This window comes from Suncus etruscus, chromosome 14 (assembly GCF_024139225.1).
Source record: "Suncus etruscus isolate mSunEtr1 chromosome 14, mSunEtr1.pri.cur, whole genome shotgun sequence".
NCBI classification, from domain to species: Eukaryota; Metazoa; Chordata; class Mammalia; order Eulipotyphla; family Soricidae; genus Suncus; species Suncus etruscus.
The window spans coordinates 69,463,555-69,484,433 of NC_064861.1; the positions used below are offsets into that span (position 1 = coordinate 69,463,555).

At 41.3% G+C, this 20,879-nt stretch overlaps 1 protein-coding gene across 1 annotated transcript in view; it reads left to right on the forward strand.

Moving 5' to 3' along the window:
* Positions 1-20,879, forward strand: part of CNTNAP4 (contactin associated protein family member 4) — a 284,718-nt gene that overhangs the window by 173,262 nt on the left and 90,577 nt on the right. Inside the window, exons 9-10 of the mRNA XM_049786330.1 lie at positions 13,453-13,602; positions 20,073-20,244. Coding sequence (XP_049642287.1) covers positions 13,453-13,602; positions 20,073-20,244 — 322 coding nt within the window. The remainder of the gene's footprint in view (positions 1-13,452; positions 13,603-20,072; positions 20,245-20,879) is intronic.

The following is a 20,879-nucleotide window of genomic DNA, read 5'->3' on the forward strand; positions in this document are numbered from 1 at the left end:
CTCCTCAGAGCCCTGGGAAGCGAACCCCAAAGAAACTACATTCGGGAGCTACCCAGCGAGCCAGTGAGTGAGGGAGAAATGGCTGCAGGTGGGGGTTTCCAGGCAGAGTGCTGACTGCTCTACCTGCAGAATCTCCACCGGGCTGTGCTTCTTCTGAGGAACTGAGCACCGGAAGGGAGCCCTTTCCTACCCTTCTCTGTCTTTCCTGAACTCTGGAAGCTCTCCTCAGAGCCCTGGGAAGCGAACCCCAAAGAAACTACATTCGGGAGCTACCCAGCGAGCCAGTGAGTGAGTGAGAAATGGCTGCAGGTGGGGGTTTCCAGGCAGAGTGCTGACTGCTCTACCTGCAGAATCTCCACCGGGCTGTGCTTCTTCTGAGGAACTGAGCACCGGAAGGGAGCCCAGTCCTACCCTTCTCTGTCTTTCCTGAACTCTGGAAGCTCTCCTCAGAGCCCTGGGAAGCGAACCCCAAAGAAACTACATTCGGAAGCTACCCAGCGAGCCAGTGAGTGAGGGAGAAATGGCTGCAGGTGGGGGTTTCCAGGCAGAGTGCTGACTGCTCTACCTGCAGAATCTCCACCGGGCTGTGCTTCTTCTGAGGAACTGAGCACCGGAAGGGAGCCCTGTCCTACCCTTCTCTGTCTTTCCTGAACTCTGGAAGCTCTCCTCAGAGCCCTGGGAAGCGAACCCCAAAGAAACTACATTCGGGAGCTACCCAGCGAGCCAGTGAGTGAGGGAGAAATGGCTGCAGGTGGGGGTTTCCAGGCAGAGTGCTGACTGCTCTACCTGCAGAATCTCCACCGGGCTGTGCTTCTTCTGAGGAACTGAGCACCGGAAGGGAGCCCTGTCCTACCCTTCTCTGTCTTTCCTGAACTCTGGAAGCTCTCCTCAGAGCCCTGGGAAGCGAACCCCAAAGAAACTACATTTGGAAGCTACCCAGCGAACCAGAAACTGAGCACCTTAAGGGAGCCCTGTACTACTCTTCTCTGTCTTTCCTGAACTCTGGAAGCTCTCCTCAGAGCCCTGGGAAGCAAACCCCAAAGAAACTACATTCGGGAGCTACCCAGCGAGCCAGTGAGTGAGTAAGAAATGGCTGGATGTGGGGGTCTCCAGGCAGAGGGCTGATTGCTCTACCTGCAGAGTCTCCACCGGGCTGTGCTTCTTCTGAGGAAACTGAGCACCGGAAGGGAGCCCTGTCCTACCCTTCTCTGTCTTTCCTGAACTCTGGAAGCTCTCCTCAGAGCCCTGGGAAGCGAACCCCAAAGAAACTACATTCGGAAGCTACCCAGCGAGCCAGTGACTCTCCTCAGAGTCCTGGGAAGTGAACCCCAAAAATACAGCATTCTGAAGCTGCCCAGCGAGCGAGTGAAAACTACGCCTGACCAGTGGGGCCCGACTGTGAAAAACTGTGAGTGCTGCCTGTGTGTGTCTCTCTGCTATCCTGTTGCGTAAACCTTCTGAGAGTGGGCTGAAAAGAGGCTCCAGAAGGCACTTAGCTCCACTTCGCTACGCAGCCGTGTGCTCTTTCTAAAAAAAGAACACCATCACAAGAAGAAAAAAACCACACTAAGAACTGTACTGGATCACAGAAGCAAGAATTTCTCTCCAGACTGTCTTCTCTGCTGCGTGCTTGGGCCTAAGATTTGATCCTGTGTGAGGCTTCATCCACGGAGGACTCCCCTACCTTGGAGGCAAGTCGGCCCATCCAGAAAGGGCGGAGCCAGAGAAGTGCGTTGCCTGCATCATATAACCAATGAATACCACCACAACACGTAGAAAAACCCACAATACAAGTGTGACAATGGGGAAACAACGCAGGCCAGCATCAGACATAGAGAATGAAGATGACAATTCTGATGACCAGTTAACGACCAACCAACTAATCAATCTCTCAGATAAGGACTTTAGAGTAGCAATATGGAATATACTCAAAGAACTCAAAGAAACCATGAATAGAATAGAACAGAACACTAATAAGAATCAAGAAAATATGAAGACAGAAATCACAAAACTCCAAACTGAAATAACATGTCAAATAACAGGCCTGAAAAAATCAGTAAACGAAGTGAATGACAAAATGGATAAGCTCTGGGACAGGGTATCAGAAGCTGAGAATAGACTTGGTGCTGTGGAAGATGAGATACATAACAATTCCATACAACAGGAGAGATTGGAAAAAAAACTTAAAACAAATGAACAGACAATGGAAAAATTAGTCAAAGAATGGGAACAGATGAAAATAGAAGTCTATGATAAGATCAACAGAAACAACTTAAGAATCATTGGAGTCCCAGAGACCCAGGAAGAAAATTTCCAGGAAGAATCAACGGTCAAGAACATCATTAAAGAGAAACTCCCAGAGCTAAAGAATATATGTGATCAAATCCTGCATGCTCGAAGAGTACCAACCAAAAGAGACCCAAGAAAAACCACCCCAAGACACATCCTAGTCACAATGACAAATCCCACAGATAGAGACAAAATTCTGAAAACAGCAAGATCAAAAGGGGAAATTACATTCAAGCAAGCATCCTTGAGATTTACAGCAGACCTGTCACCAGAAACACTAAATGCCAGAAAGCAGTGGTGGAATATTGTGACAAGACTGAATGAAATGAATGCTTCACCTAGAATACTGTACCCAGCAAAACTCACTTTCCGGTTTGATGGAAGAATACATGGTTTCACAGACAAAAAACAGCTCAGAAACTTTACAGACTCAAAACCAGTCTTAAGAGAAAAACTGAAAGACCTAATCTAAGACAAGACTGACCAAAAGACACACCAAATTTCGATATAAAGATGGCATTAAATCCCAGGACAATTCTTTCTCTCAACGTCAATGGACTAAATGCACCAGTTAAGAGACACAGAGTGGCTAAATGGATCAAAAAACTCAATCCAACCTTCTGCTGCCTACAAGAAACGCACCTGAATAGTCAGAACAAACATAGACTCAAAATAAAAGGCTGGAGAAAAGTTATCCAAGCAAACAACACCCATAAAAAAGCTGGAGTGGCCATACTAATATCAGATAATGCAAACTTTATACTCAGGAAGGTTGTAAGGGACAAAGATGGACATTTTATATTAATCAAGGCGTATGTAGAGCAGGAAGAAATAACTCTCCTAAACATATATGCACCAAATGAGGGGCCAGCAAAATATTTAAAACAACTGTTGACAAATCTGAAAAACAATATCAATAACAACACAATAATTGTGGGGGACCTCAACACTGCTTTGTCAACACTGGATAGGTCAACCAGACTGAAACCCAACAAGAATATACTAGACCTGAGGAGAGAAATATAAGAAAGAGGCCTAGTGGATATATATAGGACACTCCATCCCCAGAAACTTGGATACACATTCTTCTCCAATGTACATGGGACATTCTCCAGGATAGACTACATGCTGGCACATAAAACATACTTCCATAAGATCAAGAGGATAGAAATTTTGCAGACTACCTTCGCTGACCACAAGGCTCTGAAATTATTTGTGAATTCCAAAGGGACTCAGAAGGAAAACTTTAACACCTGGAAATTAAACAGCCTCATACTCAATAACCAGTGGGTCCGAGATGAAATCAAGGAGGAAATCAAAAGGTTCCTGGAAACAAATGACAATCAAGACACAAACTATCAGAACTTATGGGACACAGCAAAAGCAGTAGTGAGAGGAAAATTTATAGCTTTGCAAGCACACATCAGGAAGTAAGAAGGAGCTTACCTGAGTAGCTTAATGACACAGCTAATAGAACTAGAAAGTACTCAACAAAAGGACCCAAAAATAGGAAGACAGAAGGAAATAACAAAGTTGAGAGCAGAAATCAACGAAGTGGAAACCCAAAAAACAATCCGAAAGATCAACGAAAGCAGAAGTTGGTTCTTTGAAAAAATAAACAAGATTGATAGACCACTGGCAAACCTAACAAAGAAAGAGAGAGGAACTTGATAACTCGTATTGGGTATGAAAAATGAGAGATCACTACTGATATGACAGAGATTCAAAGGGTAATCAGAAACTACTTTAAAAAACTCTATGCCACTAAAAATGAGAAACTGGAAGAAATGGATAAATTCTTGGACTCTTATCTTCCACGCTTGAAAGAAGAGGATGTAGCATATCTAAACACCCACATCACCATTGATAAAATAAAAATGGTAATCAAAAGTCTGCCCAAAAACAAAAGCCCAGGCCCAGATGGATTCACTAATGAATTCTATCAAACTTTCCAAGAGGAACTACTACCAATCCTGGCAAGACTCTTTCATGAAATTGAACAAGTGGAAACACTCCCAAATAGATTTTATGAAGCCAACATCACCTTGATACCTAAACCAGACAGAGATACTACGAAAAAAGAAAATTACAGACCAATATTGCTGATGAATGCAGATGCAAAGATCCTCAACAAAATCCTGGCAAATAGGATTCAATACCTCATTAAGAAGATCATCCACTACGATCAAGTAGGTTTCATCCCAGGAATGCAAGGATGGTTTAACATCCGTAAGTCTATCAACATAATACACAACATCAACAACAAGAAAAATAAAAACCACATGATTATATCAATAGATGCAGAGAAAGCATTTGACAAGGTCCAACACCCATTCTTGATCAAAACTCTCAGCAAGATGGGAATGGAAGGAACCTTTCTCAATATAGTTAAGGCCATCTACCACAAGCCAGTGGCAAATATTATCCTCAATGGAGAAAAACTAAAAGCCTTCCCTCTAAATTCTGGCACAAGACAAGGCTGTCCTCTCTCACAACTCCTATTCAACATAGCACTGGAAGTACTTGCTATAGCGATTAGGCAAGAAAAAGATATCAAGGGAATCCAGATAGGAAAGGAAGAAGTCAAGCTCTCACTGTTTGCAGATGACATGATGCTCTAATTAGAAAACCCTAAAGACTCTACCAAAAAACTTCTAGAAACAATAGACTCATATAGCAAGGTGGCAGGCTACAAAATTAACACACAAAAATCAATGGCCTTTCTATACACCAATAGTAATAAGGAAGAAATAGACATTAAGAAAACAACCCCATTCACAATAGTGCCACACAAACTCAAATATCTTGGAATCAACTTGACTAAAAATGTGAAAGACCTGTACAAAGAAAACTATAAAACTCTGCTCCAAGAAATAAGAGAGGACACGCGGAAATGGAAACACATACCCTGCTCATGGATTGGCAGGATTAACATCATCAAAATGGCAATACTCCCCAAGGCGTTATACAGATTCAACGCTATCCCTCTAAAGATACCTATGACATTCTTCAAAGAGGTAGATCAGGCACTTTTGAAATTTGTTTCGAACAATAAACACCCTAGAATAGCTAAAGCAATCATTGGGAAAAAGAATATGGGAGGAATTACTTTCCCCAACTTTAAACTTTACTACAAAGCAATAGTTATCAAAACAGCATGGTATTTGAATAAGGACAGACCCTCAGATCAGTGGAATAGGCTTGAATACTCAGAAAATGTTCCCCAGACATACAATCACCTAATTTTTGATAAAGGAGCAGGAAATCCTAAATGGAGCAAGGAAAGCCTCTTCAACAAATGGTGTTCGCACAACTGGCTAGCCACTTGCAAAAAATTGAACTTAGACCCCCAGCTAACATCATGTACGAAGGTAAAATCCAAATGGATTAAAGACCTCGATATCCGACCCCAAACCACAAGATATATAGAACAACACATAGGCAAAACTGTCCAGGACATTGAGACTTCAGGCATCTTCAACGAGGAAACTGCACTCTCCAAGCAAGTGAAAACAGAGATTAACAGATGGGAATATATTAAGTTGAGAAGTTTCTGCACCTCAAAGGAAATAGTGCCCAGGATACAAGAGCCACCCACTGAGTGGGAGAATCTATTCACCCAATACCCATCAGACAAAGGGCTAATCTCCAAAATATACAAGGCACTGACAGAAATTTACAAGAAAAAAAACATCTAATCCCATCAAAAAATGGGGAGAAGAAATGAACAGACACTTTGACAAAGAAGAAATACAAATGGCCAAAAGACACATGAAGAAATGCTCCACATCACTAATCATCAGAGAGATGCAAATCAAAACAACAATGAGATACCACCTCACACCCCAGAGAATGGCACACATCACAAAGAATGAGAACAACAGTGCTGGCGGGGATGTGAAGAGAAAGGAACCCTTATCCACTGCTGGTGGGAATGCCGTCTAGTTCAACCTTTATGGAAAGCAATATGGAGATTCCTCCAAAAACTGAAAATCGAGCTCCCATACGATCCAGCTATACCACTCCTAGGAATATACCCTAAGAACACAAAAATACAATACAAAAATCCCTTCCGTACACCTATATTCATTGCAGCACTATTTACCATAGCAAGACTCTGGAAACAACCAAGATGCCCTTCAACAGACGAATGGCTAAAGAAACTGTGGTACATATACACAATGGAATATTATGCAGCTGTCAGGAGGGATGAAGTCATGAAATTTTCCTATACATGGATGTACACAGAATCTATTATGCTGAGTGAAATAAGTCAGAGAGAGAGAAAAAAAACGCAGAATGGTCTCACTCATCTATGGGTTTTAAGAAAAATGAAAGACATTCTTGCAATAATAAATTTCAGACACAAAAGAGAAAAGAGCTGGAAGTTCCAGCTCACCTCAGGAAGCTCACCACAAAGAGTGATGAGTTTAGTTAGAGAAATAACTACATTTTGAACTGTCCTAATATTGAGAATGTATGAGGGAAATGTAGAGCCTGTTTAGGGTACAGGCGGGGGTTGGGTGGGGAGGAGGGAGATTTGGGACATGGGTGATGGGAATGTTGCACTGGTGATGGGTGGTGTTCCTTTTATGACTGAAACCCAAACACAATCATGTATGTAACCAAGGTGTTTAAATAAAAAAAAAGAAAGAAAATGAGTTTTTCTTCCCTCCCTCCCTCCCTCCCTCCCTCCTTCCTTCCTTCCTCTTCATCTTCCCTCCATCCCTCACTTCCCTCCCACCTCTCCTTCCCTCCCACCTCTCCTTCCCTCCTTCCTTCCTTCCTTCCTTCCTTCCTTCCTTCCTTCCTTCCTTCCTTCCTTCCTTCCTTCCTTCCTTCCTTCCTTCCTTCCTTTCTTCCTTCCTCTTCCTCTTCATCTTCCCTCCCTCCCTCACTTACCTCCCACCTCTCCTTCCCTCCTTCCTTCCCTCCTTCCTTCCTTCCTTCCTCTTCATCTTCCCTCCCTCCCTCACTTCCCTCCCACCTCTCCTTCCCTCCCACCCTCCCACCTCTCCTTCACTCTCTCCCCTCCCTCCTTTCCCTCCCTCTCTCCCATCTCTCCCTCCCTCTCTCCCTCCCCTTCCTTCCTTCCTTCCTTCCTTCCTTCCTTTCCTCCCTTCCTTCCTTCCTTCCTTCCTTCCTTCCTTCCTTCCTTCCTTCCTTCCTTCCTTCCTTCCTTCCTTCCTTCCTTCCTTCCTTCCTTCTTCCTTTCCTTCCTCTCTTCTTCTTGCAACTTCCAGTGGTGCTCAGGGCTTACTCCCTGTCCTGGTGATGCTCAAAGGACTTTATCTTCCAGGGATTGAAACGAGGTCAGCTGTACGAAAGGAAAGCCATCTATCTGTTGTACTTTCACTCCAGCTCCCACCTTGTAGTTTCTAAAAATAAACAAGAAGAAAAAGAAAAAAAGACTCCTCTTTTTTTGCTTCTTTCTGTAAACCAAGAGCATTTTGCCTTTGAAAATATATTATTTAAATGGTGGTTTTTGTGTGTTTAGTTTGTTCTCTCAGAGGAAAAATTGTCACAGGCACAGCACTCAATTATTAAATCATTTGTCAGAATACATTAAAATGACACTTTAGAGAGAATCAAGTAGGTGGATCAGAGAGATAGTACAGTAGGTAGGGTGCTTGCATTGCACATAACTAATTCCAGTTCAATCCTCAGCACATATATGGTCTTGAGCCCTGTTAGGAGTATCCCTCATCACAAAACTAGAAGTTAGCTCTGAGTATAACCAGGTATGGGATCTCCCAAAAAGAAGAATCAAGTATTATATAGATAGATTGTTACCATATTATACTTTATCATATTTTTACAATTATCTTACTATAAAATAGCTTAATTTTTTCAGAGCTCCTAGAAATGTACATATTCATAGTTTTAAAAAACTCAAAATATTTATGATCTTTTACAAGGAAATAAAAATTAAATTGTGTTGAGGCAGAACTGAATGGCACAAATGTTGGAACTACCAGGCGAAATTTTTTAATGTGACATACAGTTTTTCAGATTGTCACTGAGAATTGTTTGAAAATATTTTGTCAGCCTATGTCATTTTTGAAATTTTAAAGATATTATAGCCAGCTAAGTCATAAAGCATATTAGCAGTACTATAAAAAATCTCTCATGCCACCAAATATTTTCAGCCCTTGCCATTTGTCTAACTATCAAAGCAAAAATAATTCATATGCCATCAAATGCCTAATGAACCATACAGTTCTATATTCCTATTTAAAAAAATTCTTTATTGTCAGATTTGAGATTTCTGTTATTTTAACATCATTTCTGCTTTTGCCTGAAGGTGAAAACTAGCCCTATAAACTAGCTACCAGCTCCCATGGGCAGGGCCTGGCGGATGCAGGCTTGCAGGAGGCGAGATTTTTCTGCATTTTCATTACAAGGCATTCATAATTCTTGTGGTCCTGGCAATGGATTTTTTTCAGCCATCTTGATTTGCCTTACCCAAGAGAAGCCTTTTTAAATTCCTCTTCCTTCCCTGGCACTGCTGGAATATTCTATCCTGTCTTTATAATATAAACCTTTCATGTTCTTAAACTCCTGGAGTGACAGGGCATAGGGACCTTCTCGTGTTCATCTTGGCAAGATATATCTGGAGATGTGTCTCTTGAATTTTGGTTGATGTCTCTAACCAAATATATTCTGGGGTCATGGGAATTCCTGGCACTGTTCCTTAAAGACATTTGGCAATAGGCAACATCCTTCCATTGCTCCTTAAGCAAAGACCTCTGGGTAATTGATTTTGCAAAGAACTGGCTGTAAAGACTAAGTTTATTTGTCTTGATCCATCATATTGAATGGATGTCTACTATAATCCTGAGAGAGGATGATAGGGACTAAACTGACACAATATTTCTGTAGGAGTGCAAAAACAGGTGTATACAAGAATTCCTGACTGTATTTGCTTGTTTCTGTGGCTTAGGCCTGAGAGATAAGGAGGATGGAGAACAGAAAGCTGGAGAGGGAGGAAGGGAAGGAGGAAGAAGAGGAGAAGGTGAGGTGGAAGTATGGACTAGAATTGCCATTTAGCGACCTAATTTGATGAACAAAAAAATATTTACAAATTCTTCAATTCCTCATTCCCCTTCCAGGTAATTGGGCCTTTGCAAAGGGACTTCCTTCTTATCAGCTCTAAAATTGAGAAGGAATTTATTTGTTTCTCTAAAAACAAAACTCGAATCTGATTTTACCACGTTGAATTTTTTATCATAAAACTTTAGGTGCAATAAAGAAAAATGGGTCTTCATTATTTATTCTGAAAATAAACTCCCAGGCAATAAATTAACCTTGCTGATTGCAAAGAAAACCCCAGCTGCCTGTCAGTTCCCATCTCAGACAGACCTAGCACAGCCCTTGCCAGTTGGTTGGACAGGCACATTCGTCTGTGCCAGGTTAGAGTGACCTGACCTGATCATCTTTTGTCTTTTATCTAAATTGACTTATGTATTACAAAAGGCATCCAGCCATCCTACTTCATTCCTGGCTCATTGATTACTAAGATATTCACCTGGTAGTAGTTCTAGTTAATATGTGCATCCTGGATTTACACTGTTCACTGACATAGTTGCTAGCAAGATGAGTGGAAAAGCTGAACTTAAGGCAATTAGATATAGTTGTAATATAATGCAGTGGGCATTGGGATAGTACAGAGGTCACGGTCTCTTCCTAGCATGCAACCGGAAATAGGGGTATATTTCTGGCAACATATAGTCCTCCAAGCATAATGGCATGCAGCCCTAAGTTTGGCCTTGGATGCTCCCCACACTTCCAGGGTGTCCTCCCCTACATCCTCAGGAACTCAACAGTAAACTATCTCCTAGTTGGTTGAGAATCAAGGAGAGGACACTTTACTCTCAGCAGCCCTCCTATCATCCATTTTTTGTTTGTTCCTTTTTATGTTTTCTTTGGGTACCACACCCAACCAATTCTCAGGGCTTACTCCTGAGCCTTCACTCAGGGATTACTCTTGTTCATGCTCAGGGGACCATAAGGGATGCCTGGGATTGAATCTGGGTTGTACATGTGCGGGATTAATGCCCGACATACTGGAGTATCTTTCCAGCCCTACCCTCCATAATCCATTCTTGAATGTTCTAAAAGTTTCAGTCTGCAGTAGATCAAGAAGGAAATTCTTTTCTATTTTTTTTTAAAGAAGGAAAATTTTCATTGCCACCACTCTTTGGAAAAGCTTTGACCAATAGCAAGTTTGTGCTGCAATACCAGGAGAGTTGAATCTCTAGACAGACTCCACTTTGAGAGAGAAGTAGGAGATGGGGTGATGTGTAATGAAAGTTCTGTGCAAGGATTTTTCACTCTCAATGCATCTTCTTGAAGAAAGCAGTGACGTGACAAATTGGGGTTATTTGATTAATCTTCTCCCCATCTTGGCATCATATAGCTTTGTCCAACCATCCATCTCAGTGTTCCCTCTTAGAGAAAACGTGCCAAAAAGGATTTAACCTACTTTTTCATTTTTTAGGTCTTTCACACTATTGTTCTCCAACCAAACACAAGTTGGGTCTTTAGAAATCCTTTTTTGACACATGGATGTCATGTTAAAATGAGTTCCCGCAGCCAGAATGGGATATGTGTTCTACTAAATAAATCCGGGGCAAAGAGCTTCCTCGCCTGTGGGAGCTGCCGTGCATTTTCAGATAAAAGCTCTGGCAGATAATAGCTGGGGAAGTAAATTGCACATAATATCAGAAAAGAGGCCCATGACCTTTTATTTTAATGGGATAATTATATTTTTGTTTACTAATTTGCTGTGCAGAACCACAGAGTTGAATCTTCTGGGTATGTGAACCTGGCTGATAAAACAGAACAGAGGCAGCCTCCAGTCCACCTGCCTGCTGGGGATTCAGCTCAAAGTCCCTGTAGATTTCACTTGTTTCGGGAGGGGAGAGGCTTCTCCATAGTGGAATCATATGGCTGGGACTGTTTTTTAAGGGGCTCAAATTTTTTAAGAAGTGATAAGAAAGTTTTGAGAGAAATAGTACAGTGGTAAAGGCACTTGCCTTGCACATGGCTGACTGTTCAGTCCCCTGCACCCTATATGGTCCCGAGATCCCCAGCAGGAGCTTAGGATCCCCTGAGCAGAGATCCAGGAGTAAACTGTGAACAACACTGTGAATGCCCTCCAAACAAAAAATAAAATCTTGAATTTTAAATATGAGTCATGATTTATTTGATATGTATCTATACATGTCAAACATAAAATTAAACAGACATAACATGGTTTTTCTTTCCTCATGCAAAAATCATTTCTGTACATTTAGAAATATTTCCTTTGAGTCAGCTCCATTCTTTTACTCAAAGATAAGCACTCTAACTGGAATTACACATATAAAATGAGTTCTCATTCCTGTCAGTAGAGATGGGAATGTCCTGAAAAGTTGCAGTATGCACTGGACTATTTTTCTTAGGAAAAGATACAGGATTAGATGCCTGCAAGCCTCGGGTCACAGCATCAGTACATTACCTTGTTTCTTGTGCCATTTTGATTCAACTCCATCTTATTTAATGAATATTGTTGAGACCTGAGCATAAAATGCACGACCTCATGCAAACACTTCCCCCATGCCTAAATAAAGGTTTTCCACACCTCTGATGAGGATGTATGTCACGGTGATGTTCCATTATTACATTTCAGTCTCTCTTAACAGCAAGCTCACCAAATACACACCAAAAATTTTAAATGAGCAACACGTTGGCATTCTAAGATCCCAAAGAAAAGCAGCCCGGAAACAACACAAAACAAAAAAATGCCCTATGCACTCTTATGTTTATTGCCGCACTATTTACGTTAGCCAGAATATCTTGAAACAACCCAGGTGCCCAACAACAGATGAGTGGCTAAAGAAATGTGGTACATCTACACAATGTAATATTATGCAGTTGTTAGGAAAAAAAAGTCATAAAATTTGCCTGTACATGGATGGATATGAATACTATTATGCTGAGTGAAATGATCCAGAGGGAGAGAGATAGACAGAATAATCTTACTCATCTGAGTGATATAAGGGGAAAAAAAGACAGTAAGTACTAATATTCAGAGACAATAGATCTGAAAGCCAGGAGGACCAGTTCATGACATGAAGCTTGCCACAAAGAAAGATGAGTGCAGCTAGAGGACTAACCACAATGACACCCCATGACAATGATAATAAGAAAGACAGGCAAGGAGTTGGGGTGGGGGAGAGAATGAGGGGGGCATTGGTGGTGGAAAGATATCACTGGTGAGGGATGGTATATAACATTCTATGACTGAAACCCCAGTAAAAAATTTGTAAACATGATGTTTAAATAAATAAAAAAAAACCTGGAGCAGGAACAATATCACAGAAAGTCGGGCATTTGCCTTGCACACAGATGACCCAGGTGCAATCCCTGACAACCCATATGGTCCCTCTAAGCATTGCCTGGAGTAATTCCAGAGAGCAGAGTCAGGAGTCACCCCTGAGCACTGCTGAGTGTAGTCAAAAAGAAAAAGAAAAGCCCCTCATCTGTTTTTAGGTGAAACATAAATTGAGCTGCTCAAACTGGGCTCTGCACATTGCAAATTGTAATCAGGCAAGTAGGTGAATTTGCACAACACAGAATCTGCAGGTCCTGCTGATCAGCTGTGCAGTTTTCCACCTTGCTTCATTTTCCAACCGTGCTGTAGATTGATGAGCTTTCAGTATTCATTGACATCTCCCAATGTTTTTATTTTTTAAATATATATTTTGACTTGCTATGCTTTGCTAACCTGCTATCATATTATCAAAGATAACTGTACAGAATTATAAATAAAATCCAGGTTTCTCTGCTTTTTTTCAATACCCTCCCTGGATATGAGGTTAATTCCATGATAGAAGCTGAAGGTTTCTCCATTCCCCCCCCCCCCCAACTGAACAATGTATTCATGCAGGGTAGTCTAAAGTTGTGACTTTTGCTCTGTCTATTGAACCCCCCACCCCCGAGGGAGATCTTGACATGCCATCTATCACCCACAGAAGAGTGTCAGTTTCCATCTTTTTTCTTCTCCTCGATGTGGGTGCTGTTTTTATTTGAGGAAGTGGGGGGTTGCTATTGCTATATCTGCTTGACTGCAGAGTTCACTGAGGAGCTATGTCTCTGAAAGTATTCTTTGTCTTCCAGGAGCAGGCTTGAATGATGGACAATGGCATTCCGTCTCCTTATCGGCCCAGAGGAATCTCCTGAGCATGGTGGTGGATGGTCAGATGATTTCTGCTCCTCCTTCCCTGGGCCCCGAACACACTCATTCAGGGGGAACATATTATTTTGGAGGTAAGCGAAAAAGTAGGACCAAAGACGCACATTATTGTTAATAATGTCTCTGTGAGATGATCAGGTTTTAGCTAATATCAACAGGGTATAATCAACGCTCATTTTCTCTCAACAAGGGAAACGTGGAGTGAATCCAACTGTGATTTAAAATATGAACTTTTTGGATGTGGATTTGTTGATGTTTATATTTCTGTAATTAGATTGATAGCAAGTTATCTGCTTTCTTCAGTTCTTTCCTTCAAAACATTGTTCTTCTTTCCTAATGCTGAATGGTCCTTCTCTGTCTTTTTTTTTTAAAATCATCATCTGAACTGTTCCGGATCATGACTCTTAGCTCCCCTGAGCATCTGTATTACTTTTCTATTACCCAAGTGCAGAAGGACAATATAATACTGATGGGAGAAGAATCTAACTTAATTAGCCATAGAGATCTCTCCTTCTGGCATAACTTAAACGCACTGAGACATCTGATAAAAATCAACGCATCAGCCGTCACCACCAAGTCGCATCTCATAGAGAATAACAACAAAACACACCATGTACCTGCCCAGTGGGTTGAAAAATCACAGCTTGGGAAAGGAAGCGGAAATAAATCTTTAGCCCCAGGAAATGAAACTAAAACAGTTCCTGGCCACTAGAAAGAGAGTTGTAACACTGGTAGTAGTACTGTTCTTTCCAATCATGGCCAAATGGTTTCCTGTTTGTTGTTAGTTTTGAATTGTCAATGTTGTCATTGTTAACTTGGGTGTAGAATCACTGTTGAATTTGGTAGAAGTAGCTCTGTCTTCATTATTTATCAATAAAATGCAAATTTCTCTCCAAGAATTGACAGTAAGCATACAGACCACGAATCACTTCCCCATATTAAAAAAAAAAAGCTTGCAAACCAATCCACCACCTTCCACATAATCCCTGACTAGAAAAAGGGGGCACAGTGCCAAGGATCTGAAAAGATAGCGCTGTTCCTTTCAGTGAGATTGGTTCATTTCTGAACCCAGCTGTTTCTAAAACCTTCTGGCCTGTTTGATTGATTTTACAGCAATCTGTTGGAATACATTCTTTTAATAAATGTTAAAATACAGAGACTAGCTTAAATGAGAGCTGCAAAGGAAATGATTTGGAAACACTAAAGAGAAAAGGAGGGGTGGGGGAGGCAAGTTGTGAAATGTTATAAAGAAAAATAAGAATAGCAGACCAGCTAAAAGTGTAAATCATGAAACTAAGAATCATCTCTCAGAATTATTTTATGCTTTCCATGTTCATATTTACCAATTTTTGTAGAAAATTTGGATTGCTTCCTTTTCATACTTCAATACTGTTTTCTAGAGAATAGGTCACATTTGACTTCTTCTTTTTTTGGGGGGTCACACCCTGCAGCGCTCAGGGGTTACTCCTGGCGCTACATTCAGAAATTGCTCCTGGAAAGTTCGGGGGACCATATGGGATGCCGAGATTCGAACCACTGTCCTTCTGAATGCAAGCAAATGCCCTACCTCCATGTGGTACCTCCATCTCTTCGGTCCCTGGCTTGTTCTTCTGATACGTTTCATCTATTCTATGACTTTAACTGTGGAGGTCATACCTTGTGGATTTCAGAGTCCCAGGGCATCATCACATACAGGCATGAGATACTTGGGTACTTTAAATTTATTAGGGACTGGAGTGGTGGCGCAAACGGTAGGCGTTTGCCTTGCATGCACTAACCTAGGATGGACAGCGGTTCAATCCCCTGGCGTCCAATATAGTCCTCCAAACCAGGAGAATTTCTGAGCACATAGCCAGGAGTAGCCCCTGAGCGTCCCTGAGTGTGGCTCCAAAACAAAAAATATTAATATACTTTATTAAAATAGTTTTACATTCACTAAAACATTATATAGAGACCACCCATATACTTTATACCTAGTTTCATCTATTCACATCAAGTTTTTAAAATGATTTTAATTAAAGCATTGCGATTTACAAAGTTATTTCTAGTTGAGATTTAGACACACAATTTTCCAGTACCAATCTCATCACCAATGTCAACCTCCTTCCACCAATGTTCCAATGTCACCAACCCCTTCCAACTTACCATCATACACATCAACTATTTAAAAAAAAAAAGACTTCCCTTCCCTTTGTTCTTTCTGTTGCTGCAGCTGAAGTGACTGGGGTCACCCACACTTGGGGACAAGGCTTGGATAGTGGTACAGGGGTCAATTGGGAGACTGGGGTGAGATGAAATTCTGCCTCCACTGCATAGCAAACATTCAACTTCTAGTCTCAGGTCCCCCTAGGAGTACAGTCTTCTAAAAAAATATACAGCACCACATACGTTTCCCAGCTTAAGAAACATAATATTACTAACACCCACTGGGCTTCCCAAATCATCTCCATTTCCCCTAATAATTCAAAAATTATTTTGAATTTGGGACTCATTCTTCTTCACAACTTTTTATGTTTTGGCACCCTTTGAGGTATTGTTAAGTTGTTATGTTCTAAACTATAGTGTGATCGTTTCCATAATGAAATTCTTACTCTGGGGCTTAAAAAACGAAGCCACAAATCTAAAGTTAATTTAGACAACGGTGTTTATCCATCTATTCTTTCAATTGGTATCTTTTTAAAAAAATTATGAGGTACACACCCTCCAATGCTCAGTTTTGGCTGGCTTGAGGAGCTGTGTGGGATGCCAGAGATTGAACCTGGGTCAGTCACATGTAATGGCAAACACTTTATCCAACTCTTCTATAACTCTGGTCCCAGTTTGTGTCTTTCAATATAAAATATTTATTTAAAGACCACCCCCTAGCTGTGCTCATAGTGGACACTGAAACCACTTTCCATAATTTGGTTTTTGATCCAAAGGTACTGAAGGGCAAGGTGGGCTCAACTTGGGTTCATACATATGTATGTATGCCTCCACTTTGAACCATCTCTGTAGCCATATCTGAATTTTTTATGTGGGCAAGAGATACTATTAATTACTTGGTATATGTCCTGCAAACCAGGTCATCTTCTCCATAAATTTCAGAGCTGGGAGCAAGTGTGTGAAAGCAATCGGGGCTATTTGCTGTTTCCTGCTCCTACCTACTGCCAGCATTGCACCTCAGTCTCTAAAGCCATTTGGATTGACACCTTGGACCCTTGGACACAGAGAGTATAAGAGAAACCAGCACATAAAGAGGCAAAGAAACATATACAGACTATGCAAGTTTGAGGTTCTTGTAGGCAGTCATAATTGAGAGAGCCTGGGCTGATCATATTCCATACAATATTGCCTTTCATCCTTCCCTAGTTTGAAAGTTATTATTTAACTTTCTAGACATTAAGAAAACAGTTAATAAGCACAAAATTCAAACAAGTATATTAAAAGGAAAGACCAGTATATTTCACCAGCACCTTTAAAATTAAAGTTGTGAGTTTCCTCTTCTATTTTTCCCATGTACCTTCTTCATCTAGAAGACACTAAACTGTTTTATTCTAATCTTTTTTGGGTAGGTTTTTGTTGCCCCTTTATATTCTGAGACTATGTTGCTGTGCCCGGGGGTTCTTCCAGCTCTGGGGTTGGGATACTGTTAGGGGAAGATTGGCTATGCCTCAGGGCGTGGGAGAGGAAGCCCACACATTTGGACTTAAAATCTTTGATTCTGACAATACTAAAGGAGAACAGACTTATCTCCTTACCCAGTGAGGTCCACAAGGGCTGGGTACAAACATATGGCAGGAAGAGGGTCAGGGCGTGGTGTCTTAGAGGCAGAACTTGTGGCCAGGTGACTTATTTGCTATGAAAAGTGGGTACTTACTCTCACCAAGGTTAACACTGAAAGAGTCCTCCACCACCAGGTCAATTGGTCACATTAGTTAGCCTAGAAAGAAGCCACCTGTTCTGGGTATTGTTTGTTCTGTTGTTACTCGGTACTTGGATCTAGATGGCTTGTTTGCTTGATTGTTTTGTTTTGGGGCCACACCCAGCAGTGCTTAGGACTTACTCCTGGCTCTGCACCCAGGAGTCAATCTCAGGACCATATGGGATGCTGGGAATTGAACCTAGATCAGCAAGAACCTAGAGTGCAAGGCAAGTGCCCTATCCGCTGAGCTATTGCTCTGACTCCAATAGAAGAGTTCTAAGTAGTTTCTTCTGCCACCGTTTATCTTCCAGTAAATCAATACCCCATATTCAGAGACACTGGCCATCAGCTCTCCTTTACTCATTCAAAATTCACCTGTAAATTAGCAGTGGTCCTGTCTCCAGATGCTCCTACTCACCTGGCTGCAGCGCCCCCTGAAGGAGACTTTGTGTTTCCACAGCTCAACTTGAACCTTGGCTCCCTTCCAGTCTCCTACCCCTCAGGCAGACTGAGGGACCTGCTCCTTCCAGGCAAGGTTCTCAGGCCAATTCTCCCCAGCTTTCATTTCTCTTGCACTCTTCACCATCAGGCCTATGAGGCTGCTTTACTCCCAACTCATTCTGCACCCCTGGGTAGCACGCTCGGTGGGTGCTCTGACTTGCAAAGCACAACACCTTTGAAATCTGCCTTCTCCAGCTTGCTAAGAAGGGAAGCCCAGAAGGCCCGAATTTCCCCCTCACCCCCGCATGTGTGCACTCTCAGATAACACCCTGTACCGTGAAGCAGGAGACACTAAACCACTAAAAGGCACCGAATTCTCACATCCCCCTTGTGTAAATCAAACATTAGTCGTCCACTGAACTGGCTCCATCACTACCCAGTCCAAGCCGACATCCCACTTGTGGTACAGGGATGCAGAGCGATGATCATTTCTCTGGCATCCTCTGAGGAGCCTCCCAGGCTGGCTGCCTCCAGTAATGGAGCCATCCATTAACTCGGCATTAAGTATTCCCGAGAAATCTTCATTTTCTAAAACTTTCATCTTCAGTGAGTTCAGGGCAGAACTCTCCATGTGGCGTTAGATGCGCTCAGAGATGCTGTTATCTTTGGCTAATGAGACTGCCTAGATCAACCCCTTGCTTGGTCCTCAGAATCTCTTGCTCTGGGAATCTGGTCACGTGGAATCTGAATTTGCTTTCTCGCAAATTCCATGACCTTTTCTGGAGACGGTGGGTTGGTTCCAGGCAGGCAACTGCACAATTAATTTTATTCCAAAATGGTTTGAAATGTGTTAGGCACTGACACCTGGCGAACAGGAGATTAGCAGAATTGTTTGTATTCCTGGCAGATTGTCCTCCCAAATAATATTGAACTATTATCCACCCCCTTGCTTACATTTGAGCATGTGAAATCGGTTAATATAGCATCTAGAAAGCAAATGGAGATTATGGTAATGTCTCCACCCCAGAATTTCCAGCATTGAAAATGTGGCGGGACCACGAGAAGCTGAAACTCCAATGACTTTGGCCCCGCTATGCCTTATAGATTTGAAACTTCGACCAGTTTTAAATATGATTTCTGTCCTTTCCCTGTCATGTCAAGGTCTTTTTGGTTAGGAAAATAGAGCAAGAAGGGGAAATCATCTCAGTCAAAATACTTAATTAGAATGGAAATTCCCAGGTAGAACAACTGCATGGATTGCACAGGAATTAAGAAACTGCTGACTCACTTATTAGTTTTTGAAATTGCAATGGTGGTTGACAAGCATAATGGAAAAGAAAGATTAATGAAGAATATATAAGCGTAATATGTGTTCACACTCCATAAAATGATTTATTTCACTTGGATGGCAAAACACTGAGAACATCATTAAACTTCAGACAATAATACTTGATATTTTATTTCCTGATTATTTAAATAATTAGAAACACGTTTTAGATAGATGTTGGGGGGAAAGGAAGAAATGCAAATGGGCTATTCTTGGAGGAACCAACCACGAAATAAAATTAAGCATTGAAATGCTTTTCACATTAAGCCATTATGTTTTGTTAAGATTCATGTATTTGGGACTCTTTTGTGCGGGCAAAAACAAGGTTGAATTTATTGAAATAAGTAGTTGAAATGTTAATACAAGTCACTAGCATTTCTCCAACTAGTTAGCTTAAAATTCAAAGAGACTGTCCCTGTACTGTCCCTGAGTTTTATTTCCTGATCCCCAGCATATATCACCCTGCGAGCTCATCTTTCTGCTTTCCAAAAGAAGTAAATAAATGACTAAATAAAAACAAGTCCCCAAATTTTACTTCACTTAAGGGTATTACCTTCCCTGTTTAGGATTCTGGAGTTAGTGTTATATTTTTAAATTTTTGAATCAAGTTAATATTCTCGTACCTAATTATTACAACAGTGCTAATTTCCTACTGAGTCCTCTGGCGATAAGGAAGAAACACTTGGTGTGAATTGCAATTTGTAATTTAGATCAGACCAGTGATGACTGCAGTGGGCTTTTCTTTCTTCTTTGAACTTTAAGAAAAAAATAACCAGATGCTTTTTGAAATGAAGTCTTCTGTAAGCCTGAGTTCTGTTTCATTTGGATGTATCCCGGTTTCAGTTTTTTTTTTTTTTTTTAATTTCCATTAGGTTGTCCTGACAACAGCCTCGGATCCGAATGCAGAAACCCACTGGGTGGATTTCAGGGCTGTATGCGTCTCATTTCTATCCGTAACCAGGTGGTGGATCTGATTTCTGTCCAGCAGGGCTCCCTGGGGAACTTCAGTGACCTTCAGATAGACTCATGTGGCATCACAGACAGGTAAAGACAAGCTCAGTCCTTTATTTTGATTCTTTTCATTTTCAAAACTTTGGGCAGCAGTTTTGCATTTATATGGAAATGCAAAAATCAAACATTATTTTTCCCTCTCCTGTCTTTCTCTTTCCCTGTCATCTCTTTCCCCAGGAAATGGATTACAGTCATGTGAAAAAATAAAAACCAAAAATGACTTCACAGTTTTATACTTCCTAGTCCTAGTGTTTAAATTGAAACAAAAGTGACTGTTATTTATAGGCAGGCCTGCTACCAATTCTCTCTCTCTCTCTCTCTCTCTCTCTCTCTCTCTCTCTCTCTCTCTCTCTCTCACATACACACATGTTGATGTTGTTATAATTTGAGGTGAGTATAGATGTATCAAGTATATATGATTCAAGTCAATAGCTTTGGACATCCTGATAGGTATAGCACCCATCAGATACCAATAAATCTGAGTTCTGTGTGGTGAGTTATCAAACTGCCTTTTGCTTCCAAACACATAAATAATATTTGCAGAAACAGAGACCTTTAACTGCTTGCTCTGCTCCTAATAGGTACTTGAACAGCCCATAACTATTTTCTCTGCAGGGAAAATGAAAAGTTGGGAGCCATTGTACTGATCAAAGGGTAAGATGAGGCCA